The sequence below is a fragment of the Ruditapes philippinarum genome, unplaced genomic scaffold, assembly GCF_026571515.1.
Source record: "Ruditapes philippinarum isolate M1 unplaced genomic scaffold, ASM2657151v2 ctg1734_1_1_1_1, whole genome shotgun sequence".
Lineage (NCBI taxonomy): Eukaryota > Metazoa > Mollusca > Bivalvia > Venerida > Veneridae > Ruditapes > Ruditapes philippinarum.
The window spans coordinates 143,454-156,283 of NW_026853883.1; the positions used below are offsets into that span (position 1 = coordinate 143,454).

Consider the following 12,830-nt stretch of genomic DNA (forward strand, 5'->3'; position numbering starts at 1 on the left):
GGCACATCTTTTTGCACAATAGGAAACAATGAGCCAGTTAAATGCCGCTTTAGTCACCTGCCCTTTTTCATCGGATTATTTTCCCCTGCACTGGTGTTCAGAGCACGAAATTCTATGACAGTCATGCGGAAATTAAAGATAAATCCTCTCGGTTGATTTAAAAAAAAACAACATTTGGATTAAAGTAAAACATGTCAAATGAAGCTCTTGTGAAGTTCCTCGTAAGAATGATAATTTTCGTTAATTTATCTTTTTACTCCAAGCCTGCTCGTAGCTACAGAAACTACCCAGTGGAGACAAAGATTCCGTACCACCTGACCATTGTCTGTACCCTTCCTTTTTTCGGTCAATAGGATCTAATATAAAAAAAAACAGAACCTAAAAAATTAAGAAAATACTAAAAAATATAATAAAACACATACAACAAGACAATAACGCCCCAAAGAAATCTAAAAATACTGCATTTGTTCCGTGTCTGGAAAATAATATAAATTAACTTACCCCTGATATGTGACTTCTCTGAACTTTATTACTCTGACTTGAGTTTCGGAAACAGCCGAAAACCGTTGGGTGTGCAAGGTCTGGACTGTATAGCGGATGTTGCAGTATCACAAATGAGTCAAATCCAAGCAGTGGCATGTCCAACACAGTATTGTGTGCACTGATAAGGATGAAGTTTTTCAATGTTCCGCTATAAATGCATTCAACGTAGCGCCAGCATGAAATCCCATCGGAGAACCTGAAACTCATAAGAAGTGATAATTCCATTATTTTTGTAAGTCTTAGAAAAATAAAATGTTAAGGGGCCTATCTACGTTATAAAAAATCTTCTCAAATTTAGTTGATGGTTGATATAATAACATCATTACTTTAATTCATTTCCATCGCCTCCGAATAAAAGTATGCATTTACAGTGCAAGCATCGCGGACACGATGATGTATGATTATATCCCGTTGATTATTTATCATTTATTTAAAATGAACATTTTCTTTTGCAAATTAATGTTCTGCTACTGCGCTTCCTTCAGCCGTAAGTAGCGGGGATGTGAAGGGGTATTTAGAGTCTTCCTAATGGAAGATTGGCGCTTCGACTCCGGGTCGTGACAATGAAGCTAAGTTGCATCTGTGGTAATGATGTTTATGTCTAAAACTAGAACTCCGCGAGTCGGATGTGTCGCCTTGTGAACAATATAGTTTAGGAGAAATGGCCAGGACAAAAATGAAATATGAAAATTAACAAAGGGCAATAACTAAAAAATAAGAAGTGCAGAGCAGCAGTTTCTGTGCACTGCATTTCTTATCATTAAGATCTATCATCCTACAAAGTTTCAAGACAATAGCTTTTATAATTTATGAGAAATGGCCTGGACAAAAATAAAGTATAAAAACTAATAAAGGGTAATAACTCGAAAAACAAGAAGTGCAGAGTACCGGTTTTTTTAGGCTGCACTTATTCTTAATGGGATCTGTCATCCTCTGAAGTTTATAGACAATAGCTTTTATACTTTAGGAGAAATGGCCTGGACAAAAATAAAGTATGAAAATTAACAAAGGGCAATAACTCAAAAAATAAAAAATGCAGAGTACCGGTTCTTGTGCACTGCACTTTTTCTAAATGAGATCTATCATCCATGATGATCCTATGAAGTTTCATGTCCATATCTTTTATACTTTAGGAGAAATGGCCCGAACAAAAATAAAGTATGAAAATTAACAATGGGTAATAACTCAAAAATTAAGAAGTGCATAGTACCGGTTCTTGTGCACTGCACTTCTGGTCATTATAAGAAGCATGCATACCAAGTTTGAAGTCAATCCGACTTATAATGACTGACTTATGCTCCGGACAAGCTTAAGGGGACGCCGACAACGACGCCGCCGACAAATCGTTATCCTTAGTATAGTATAGATGAAGAAATACGCTGGACCATTACATCACATCACTATCGCATCATACAATCTGACTAAAGATCTTCTTATGTTTACTTTCAAACGTAATCTTTTAAGAGCTGATTTTAAAGAGATTATCCCGTCATATATTACCCACAAGCTAAAAGAAAAATGTATGTGTTGTTTTGTCTCAAAATCAGACAAATATATATCTTTCTATGTGTTACTCTTTGCATTGGGCATCGGACCTATACGAATAAAAATTATAGATATACGTGTACATGTATGGAAGCAGGGTAATATAACGATACATGGTTGAGTGCTTGAAATAAAATGTTGATAAGTTCTCAGTGATATAGTATGAACATTTATAATAATAATAATAATAATAATAATAATAATAATAATAATAATAAATATTGTTATTATAAAATGTTCTAGAACATTTTATTATCTGCTATATATAAATATATGTTATATCGGATCCTGTATCTTACAGTTGCCAACAAGATCTACAGATAATCCTTTCGTAGTTTGTTATTTTAACTTATACTAAATACTTTCAACATAATTATTTATAGTATTGCAAACCTTCCATTTTTGACAAATTCACTTTAATGTATCAATTCAAAAAGTTATAATAACGAATTCTTTAACTTGATACCCCTTGACAGTTATCATAAAGACACAGATTTTTTAAATTAAATTGTATTTATTTTTATGCACATTGTGGTTGTGATACTCCGGATCACGGCAGTAAGCCACATTGAATTTACCAGAGCACAGTTCAGCCACCTACCCGGTATGTCTATTGTCTTGCAAGCGCTTCTAGATATTATAAAAGAGGGCCTAGCTGCGGCGCAAGTCATACATGTACATGTATCTTCAAAATAGAGAAAAGCAGAATCTCTAAATAAAGCCCAACACGGCAAAATTGAAATGTTGAAGGCTCGGTTTGATTGAGCCTGTTCATGGACGGTACTGGAAAGTGCAAGTTCCCGTCCATGCCCTCTAGCACCGGCCTTATACTCACTCGATTCTAAAAAAAATGTTGAAATTTTCATAAAATTAACCCTGACACAAACGTTTTTGCACAAAAAACCGTCCCAGCTAACTTTTAGATGATAAATCGCCGTTGTTACAAATGTAGATCTTTAGACAAATCACGTTTAACTGTCTGTTGAAAAAGATTACTTCATTTCATTTTGCAGACATTGCTGACGAAGTATTTTACAATTTAAAATGACATCATTTTTGGTGCAAAATTGTAAGTGATTTGTCAAACATCCAGGGCATTCATTTTTAATAAAATTTAAAAAAAGGCCTTACAAATATAAATCTTTTTTATGATTTCTTTTCCCTGTCTATTAAAGTACAAAGATAAAAAAAATCGGTGGAAAGTTTAGATCGAATTAGGTAACGTCTGTGTATGTCTCAACATGCACAGGTGACCTAATATTTGATCATGACACTAACGTACCCGTTATCTTCAACTATAAGACGGGGTACTTGAGTTCGCACTCCGTTTCTAGGGTAGATTTTCTCATAAATATATAATATTGAGACGATTAAGTGCCACCAAATCTTTTTATCAACAATCAAAGTACAAAATTACATTTAATAAATGTATGGAGGGGTTGAAATTTGTTCTCAAAGACGACCTTATTTTTCATTGCCGATGTTTTTCTGCCACCCCCTTTTTTCGATCTTTGTGATAGACAATTTACGCAGTGTTCAGTGTCTGTTCGTAGATGATAAAGTGTTCGTCTGCCGGCACTTATGAGTTTTAAGAAGTCCTGAGGCAGTTCAGATTTAGAAGTTATTACATACCGGCGGTAGCCTTTCTTTTAAAAAACTGAAATCTGTCAGTGACTTTAAAAAAAAGTCAGGAATATTTCACGTTTGTAAGAAAGGACTCGATTTAAAAAATTAAAAAGAATGAAGAATTTACTTCTATTAACAGTTGTGATAGTTTTATTTAAGACAATCGTTAGCGAGGAGGTAAAATGTTCTCAGGGTCTGAAACGCTGCGACTGGGAGAATTGGAGCACGTGGTCCTCGTGCAGTAAGACATGTGGTGACGGACAACAGACTAGGTCACGTGGTTTATGCTGCTTTGAAAGTGAAGGATTTGATGACTGCCTGAACAATTGTGGTATAAAGGATGAGGCTCTTGATACGAAGGATTGCAGCTCGATCTGCCCAGCAGGTATGTAAAAATCATTGTTTTCCGTGGGGCAATAATTCTCGTAGTGAAAAAAAAACAAAACAATAAAATAATCATAAAATAAAACAATAAAAAATTAAACAAACAAACAAAACAGAGAAACAACAACAACAAAAAAACACTCCACGAATTTAAAAAGCACGAAATTTCTTACCCAAGAAATAGAGTTAATTCACAGTATTTAATTGACGTGTCAGTTTAGAACTGCGTGCGTGTAGTTCTTACACGTGCTGAAATAAAAAAAAAGGTTTTACACAATCTTATTTTTTATCAGACCTTAATTTATCATTTTAATAAGATATGCAAGCGTTAAAATTTCGAAATAAAGTATCAATCTAATATATAGTGCACACATGAAAAAAGATAAAAGCTATTGTTGCTTCACAGTGGGTAAACAGAATCGCTGACTGTATCATTTATTGCGAGTCTATATAATTTAATATGTATGGAATATTGCGAACACTAGCATCTGTTCCTTCCGATCACTCTGAGCTTATTTGAATAAATTCGTATCATTTCTTGCGAGCACATGAAGAAGATGCGCTTACCCACTGTGTCACGCGTTTTGTTCCACTTTCATATTAGTAAATTTACGTAATGAATGTATCATAGATTGTCCTAATAATTACAGTGTTTTATTAATATTAAACAAAAGGCCGCCGCCCGCATAGCTCTATTTATAGAGCGATAAGAACGTCGACCTCGGTGACGCTAGTTCGAGACCTTAGAAAGAAAAATATATTTTATTGCGATTGGCAGCAATATGCAATATGCTTAATACCAACCGTTTTTTGTTGTTTTTTTTCCATCGCTATGCCTATCGATTTATTTTATGATTTACGCATAGAAACAGCGCAGATTTTGTTATGCAAAAGTGGTTTAAAAAACTCTAAAAATAACTTTGTTAATAATAAAATGTAATAATGATTTAAAAGATAGGAAAAGAAAAGATATGATGCCCCTACTTTTTGGCGTATCGTATTGAAAAATCAGTTATAGATACACCTACATAAGTATCATTACATTAATTTCATCTGTTCAAAGATATATTACATTTACAGGTAACTGTACGTTTGAAAAGTTGACTGACACGGGTATAGAGGCAACTGACTACCAACAATTATATGGAAACAAACCAGGACTTATTATCAATCCCCCGTTACATCTTCTCAGTCCAGAATCGTAAGTCAATTAACTACAAGGCCCCAATCAAGTGTAACTCTTTTAACTGCCCTGCCTGTCCCCGCACTACAAGGTAGGTCCCGTTTCACAAAGAAAAGACCAGAATCAGGATCAGCATCAAATGATCCTTATTTTGATCCTGATCCTTAAATCTTAATCACGGAGCTAGGGCAATGCGGTAGTTTTTTGTTACATTTAGCGAGGGTTTTTGTTATCAGAATGTCCCAGCAAGGTGACATTTTGAGGTTTGAAAAACCAGAAAGTCAAAAAAAAAAATCTGAAAACAAATACTAGTATATGCTCCCCCACCCTCCCCCGAGGTGATTTTTGTTGTAGTGGAAGGAAATGGTGGTAATTGGCTGGCACATTAAGCATTATTATATTTCTGCTGATATTTAGCTATATCTTATGCTTAAATCACATGGACATTAAAGATTCGACGGAACATGCGGAAGGGAATGCTAGTATATTTATAATATGTACTAGTAGCATAAAAATAAATTTTCTGCCGGTCGTCTGTGTGAGTCGCACGTTTTGATTCTTGATGGCGACTTCATGAATCAGTGAACGCACATCATACAAATATGACGTTGATAAACAGATAAACAAAGATTTTACGTCAACAATATTTTTCTATCAATTTCTTTTCTTTCTTTTTTTCTTTTTAAATCAAATGTATGTGTTTGAAGATCCACTTTTTCTGCACATAAAGAAACGAATGTCCACGAAATGCCGATCGAAATTTAATACATACTTAACATTTATCATTGCAAACATGGAAAATTAGTATAAAAACAATGTTTTTTTTTTATTTTATACCATTGTATACATGGATCATAAGTAAAAAAATAATCTCTAAACAAATGGAAACTTTTATTTCAGATTTTGCGAACTGTCGTGTCGTGAAGCAAATCTTCAGAATGGATTGTTTTGTTGGACATATTCTTACAGTGAAAAGGACAGATGTTTTCTTCATTTCTACTCGAAACCTTTGTCCCTAATCCATCCAGAGCTCCAGGGTCAGTCCAAGGGAGAGTCAATCTATATTAGACACTGTACGGAAAGTAAGTACACTATTTTATTACAAGTTTATTCATCTAATAGGAAAAACAACAAGTAACTCCATCGAAACTAATATAAAAACGACAAAAATCGTTTTGCGCAACATCCCATTCCAACTTTTAATTTCATCAAAAACGATAAGAAACATGCGTAAGTATAGGAATAAAGTTACAGGAACAATGTTTAACTAAAGGAATAATATGTAACTCTACGAATCATGCGTACCTTCAGGTATCATGGGTGACTCTACGAGTCGTGCATAACTATAGGTTTCCTGCGTGACTCCACGAATCATGCGTAACTACAGGTTTCATGCGTGACTTATAAGTACACGAATCATGCGTAAATATATAGGTATCATGCGTTACTCCACGAATCATATGGTAAAAATTTTAGAATTGTTTTGGCATGTGTCTGCGAATGTAGCAAATGAATGTCACAATATAATATTTCAGCCGTGGAATGTCAGTCAACAAACGCCGACATTGTGTTTGTTGTGGACTCGTCTGGCAGTATTGGAGGAGAAAATTTTCTGAAAATGAAAGTATTTCTACAGAATCTTGTAAACAAGCTCGACATTGACATAGATCTGACTAGAGTCGGGTTGCTCGTATTCAACGACAAAATGAGATGGGAGTTCAAGATTGGAGAGCTCAACAACAAAATGGACGTTCTTAAGGTAAGTTCACGTTGCCTATATTATGTCAATATAAATGGGCCATTTTATAGTAAATTCACGTGGACCTGTACATGGGCTTTCTTAACGTAAATTCACGTGGACCAGTACTCTATCAATACATATGGGCTTTCTTGCGTTAAATTCACGTGGACCTATATTATGTCAATACAAGGTCATATGGTGACTTTCCAGCTTTACTGGTTGAGAAAGACCTCAGGTGCCCCTCTGTGCATTATTTCAGGCACGAGCGGGAACTTGAGTAGACGTCTCGTAAGCTAACTTAGTCAATATGTACATACATTATATATACAATTTGCTTTTGAACCGAAATATTAGAAACGAAGTAAATATTTTGCAGGCTATTCAGCGTATACAGTACATAGTGGGTGGAACACTCACATCAGATGCTCTGGAGAAGGTCCGGCTTGAGGGGTTTACTTCCAACAGGACAGGGGTACCGATGATTGCAGTGGTCGTCACAGACGGAATGTCTCGTTTCCCACCACTGACCAGATTCCAGGCCAGTCTACTTAGGAAGGAAAACGTCCTTGTTTATTCAATAGGTGAAATAATAGTACTTGTTTACCATTATTTTTATTGATTGATTAACTTTACGTAATTAAGTTTTTTGGCTTAACTAATGTGAGATTTACTGATATTTTTTATCTTGATATCTCAAAAATTAAAACTAGACAGTTTCAAAAATAGAATTTGGACAAGTCCATTCAGAAATTCGCGGGTTAAGGGTATATAACAGATTTATAGCCAAGGTTGAAAGTATAATTCGTCGTTGTAATTTCTAAGCAGCGTTTTAAAAATGTAAATCATCACTCTATGAACGCTTGATTTCAGGTGTCGGCAACAGCACTAACAAGGATGAGTTATTTCACATTGCCAGCGTGCCGGAAGACAAGTTCATGTACGAGTTTGACACATTTGAAAGCCTTGATGCCACTAACGTATCTCTTGCTGTGAACTACGTGAAATGCAAAGGTGACAATTTTAACTATTTTTTTATAAGGAAATGTGGTTTCTGCCATTAAAATGAAATATGTTTTCAGACATTAATATAAGATATGGTCTCAAACGTTGAATAAGAAATGCGGTAAATACGGTTTCAGATAGTTATATGAAACGTGGTTTATAACACTCATATTAAATATGGATTCAGACGATAATATGAAATGTGATTTCAGACAGAAAAGTGACACGTTATTTCATACAATTTTTTAGAAATTTTTTCGTTTATTGATATGATATTTGGTTTCATATCTTAATTTAAATGAAATTGTGTTTTTTTAGACATACAAACGAAATTTGTATTTAAAAAAAGAAGAAGAAAAAAGGGTTTTGAAATGTGCTTTCAGACATTTGTTACATTTGTATGCAATCTGTGTTCAGAGACAAGTATGAAAACGCTTTTAGATATAAACTATTCCTATATTTTCAGACAAGACCATCACAACACCACCAGTAACGGAAGTTACAACCGAGTTTAACAATTGTACCGATACAGAACCAAATTGTGCAGGTTACGGAAAAGACGCGTGCACGGATTATAAACCATGGGCGTCTGCACATTGTGCATTATACTGCGGCTTCTGCCAGGGTACTTGATTATTTAATTTAATTATTCATAATTATGATAGATTAGTGTAACATTTATGAATAGCTTCTATCCAAGTCTCTTAATTAAGTATAAAAGAATTTGTGGTTAATTCGACGTCTAAATATCATATTAAAATATGCAAGAGCAGGAACTCTATCCCAAAATTTCTAATGCATCAAATTCAAACTGGAAACAAAATCTATGGCATGCGTTTTATCCTTTTTTCTCCGAGCACTAAAGGAAATTAAGGAATTTCATTTCTTCGTAGTGATTTAAGGTTTTCTGTCCGATGTACATAGTCTGTCTGTCCGATGTAGTCTGTAATAATATATTTCAAGTCTTTGTCTTTTGGAATTGTTTATATTAGGGAATGCCTTGAAGTGTCAACCCTTTTGTGATACAATACATGTAAACGTTGAATGGATTTTGTAAATAGCATATGCTTTTAATTTAAGATATACCTTTTGTTACAGGTCGCGCTACCACGCCAGTACCGTGCGTTGACGCCATTCCAAACTGCGACTCTTACGGCCAGTTCTATTGTGAAAATAAGGAATTTGTCGGCTGGGTAGCCAAAAACTGTCGAAAATTCTGCGGACTCTGCAGTGAGTTTTTCTTTTTGATAATTATGTACAAGCGAATGAAAAGAATCAAATCATATACTGTATACAACAATTTCGCTGTCTTTGAATTGCCTTGATTATGTGAATCATCCTCAAATTTATTCATTTGTTTATTAAACATGTTATTTTACATATTTCAGCGGCACCGGAAGTTTCCACTGTAACTACTCCATCAACTATCGCCACGACAACCGGTAATGTAGAGCTCTGTTATCGTATAATACTATTGATATCCAATTTTATGCGCCCTTTTTTTCCTTTTTTGCGTAGATCTAATAAAAATTATATTTTCTTTATTTTTAACTCAGAGTGAGACTTATATGAAATGGACTCGTCCTGCTTTAATATAAAAACTGTCCATTGTAAAATTCAGGGGGAATACAAATGACCGGCTTAATAACCGTCCGGTTAGCCTAATATGTAAATCGTTGACTGTGAATCGAGCAATCCGGGTTCGATTCCCAGACGGTGCATGTCACTGTCGGTGAGATTGATAATGAAATCCTTTCTACAATCATTCGAACTGTACCTCTGCTCTGACATGAACAGAAGTTATCAGTTCCTTGCCAAAGTGAAGGCAACTAGTAGTACTGGTACGCTATGCTTGACATCCTGCCCAGGAACGATGCGATGGCGGAACTGTGCTCTGGTAAATTCAATGTGGCTTACTACCGTGATCCAGAGTGAAAATTACCAACACCACCTTGACTGGCTTATAACATGACATTTACATTCATGTTTTCAGTGAAAATATGCCAAGACACGATCGACAACTGTGCCGGGTACTTGAACTCTTGCCAGGATGATCAATACCGCGGATTCTTGAATGAACGGTGCCCGGCATCGTGCGGATACTGTCAGTCTCATAAAACCATCAACGAAACGACAGTCAACGGGGCAAAGTAAGTCGCCATGTTCCATGTTCTGAATATATTAAATAGACAGGTCCGTCATAACCATTTATCATTTTAGGGAAATTTCTACAATAGAATCTATAATAATGTACTAAATCACAGGCGCTAGTCACATAATCAAATATTTTACATAATCGGTCTATATATGTATATAAATCTTTATATACATATATAGACCGATTATGTGAAATATTTGATTATGTGACTAGCGCCTGTGTACTAAATAGCGAACAGTGCATACCATAATCAGAAGGCATAGATGTGCCGGCTGATCTTGGTCTGCACCGGCAGGCTAACGGTCATACAGCGATAGGAGTGCATGCATATGGGTTATCGAGTGCATGCATATGTGCATGTACATTGCTTATTAAATTTCAATAGCCACGGGTTGAATCGGGTAGTGCACCATGAAGCTATAACGGTAAAAGTTTGTTTTTACCTAGGGGTGGGAAAAGCCCACATTTGCCAAGTTCCTGATGATCAGTAATGCAGACGACATTTCTTTTAATAGCTTGGATAAATTCTGCAGATTTCGTCAATTCCGTAGTTGACGGAGAATCGATAAAAGCCGTGTTCCAGAGCGTTTTATCGTATATGAACTACAAGTAAGCTCATCATATCACTAGAATTTAAAGTACATTTTCATTCATTTCAGATGTCCCGAGTGGTATATACCAACGGAATGTTACATGGTGAACTTGTCTCCAGGGTGCTGCCCAATCCCACAATGCCCTGGCTCCGCCTACATATTTACAGCCGAAAAAGACAAATAACCCCAAAAGATAGAAAATAGACAAAATTGAACTTTATTTGTGGTAGCATTTTTTGACGCAAAAGCTTTTTCAATCAGAACTATTTACTTGACAAATACTAAGTTTTAGAATTAATCTAGTAACAAATCAAAGGTGTATCATTTTTCCTCATACTTTCATGTACCAATCAATGTATTTTGACTATTTGACACTTTACTGCCTAACTAAATATTTGTTTTCTGTTTTCGTACACTTGATTTTCTTTATCATTAAAACATATTTTTTCTTCTTTTTTCCTCTATAAGCAACCATGAACTTCATAGTTAGACTTCTTTTCTTCTGATATTTGTGTGAATATACTTTATCAAATTGTAAGAAAAAATAAATCCAGATCATGTATCAATAAAAGAAATAAATCTAAAAACTTATTTACGTTCTACTTTGTTTATTTTATCATTTACAATCTGTTTGAAATACAAAGTACAAACATAAACTTGCAATTATATAGCACAAAATATTTCATATTCACAAAAACAATGAGTTGAGACTAGTGAAATTCTATATAAATTTGGTCGGTGATCCAAACGTGAAAATGAAAATGTGAATGCAAACATGCAATGAATATGCTGATGTATAAATGGCAGAATGAAATGAGCCGCGTCACGACAAAACCAACATGGTGCGTTTGCCACCAGCATGGATCCAGACCAGCCTGCGCAAACGTGCAGTCTAATCAGGATCCATGCTGTTCGCATACCAACTCTATTACAAGTAGAGAAACTGATAGCGAACAGCATGGATCCTGATCAGACTGCGCGGATACGCAGGCTGGTCTGGATCCATGCTGGTCGCAAACGCATTACGTTTGTTTTGTCGTGACGCGGCTCAATAGTTTTAATGCGATGGATTCAAAGCTGGATACCAAAACAGGTAAAATTATTCTTTCTTCCAGTTTACATACAACCACAACTTGAATGAAATAGTTTTGTAAATGAAAATGTCCATGGTCAAACAATGTTTAGGATTAAAAAAATTGAGGATAATAAAATTTGACTCAGTCAAACAAATACTGTTAAGAACATTGGGTACCTTTTTCTCAAGTTTTACTGGCGTGGAAATATCTCAAAATCCATCTCTGTGCATACGAGAACACAAGGGCTATTGGAGTAGACCAACTAACCTGGAGTAAGCTAGCTGGACCTTGAATCATGTGAGACTCTAAACTCTCTGGCAGGGATCAAACCCACAGCATTCAGGGTTGACAAACTTAATGATGTTAAAAAAATCCCACATCAACTGAAAGCCATGCCCAATCTCAAATGAATGTCAAATAACGCAGTAAAAATGGTCAGATTTCAATACCAAAAAATTTCTTACGGAACAAAAAATGATCTTTAAATTGTTATTTAAATTTTGCTACAGAACTTTACATATGAAATTCTGTACAATGAATTATACAATGATAAAAAGAGATCTTTATATTAATGGATATACAAAAAATAATGTTTGTATTACATCAATGAATGATTTATGAATAATGTGAATATTCGATGAATAATTGAAATAACGGTGTAACCCACATAGAACAAAACGGAATTTGTCCTCTAACTTTTGTACTTCATCTTAATCAATGCATAGTACATTTTAGCTAAAATAACTCAATAAAACATTAAAACTATTTTGCTTAGTTTCAACAATGAAACATCTCTAATATTTGTTCCAACTAAAATATTGTCATTATTTCAAACTTGATAAAATAAATGTAACTTCCTAACTTCTAGTTCATAACTTTTTATGCCAATGTACAAAATAAAACAACAACTTTCCGAATAACTATGTCGAAGATGTCATTTTCAACAGCTTGTCATTTTCAACAGCTTATCTTATAAAAC

At 34.8% G+C, this 12,830-nt stretch overlaps 1 protein-coding gene across 1 annotated transcript; it reads left to right on the forward strand.

Moving 5' to 3' along the window:
- The first annotated feature begins 3,633 nt into the window (after window positions 1-3,633).
- LOC132738240 (uncharacterized) lies at window positions 3,634-11,366 on the forward strand. Its single transcript, XM_060725706.1, has 11 exons — window positions 3,634-4,099; window positions 5,179-5,299; window positions 6,182-6,363; window positions 6,817-7,040; window positions 7,399-7,603; window positions 7,893-8,033; window positions 8,491-8,649; window positions 9,123-9,254; window positions 9,413-9,466; window positions 10,018-10,174; window positions 10,842-11,366. The coding sequence occupies exons 1-11, from the start codon at window positions 3,829-3,831 to the stop codon at window positions 10,957-10,959; spliced, it is 1,764 nt and encodes a 587-aa protein (XP_060581689.1). The 5' UTR covers window positions 3,634-3,828; the 3' UTR covers window positions 10,960-11,366.
- Window positions 11,367-12,830: the final 1,464 nt, after the last annotated feature.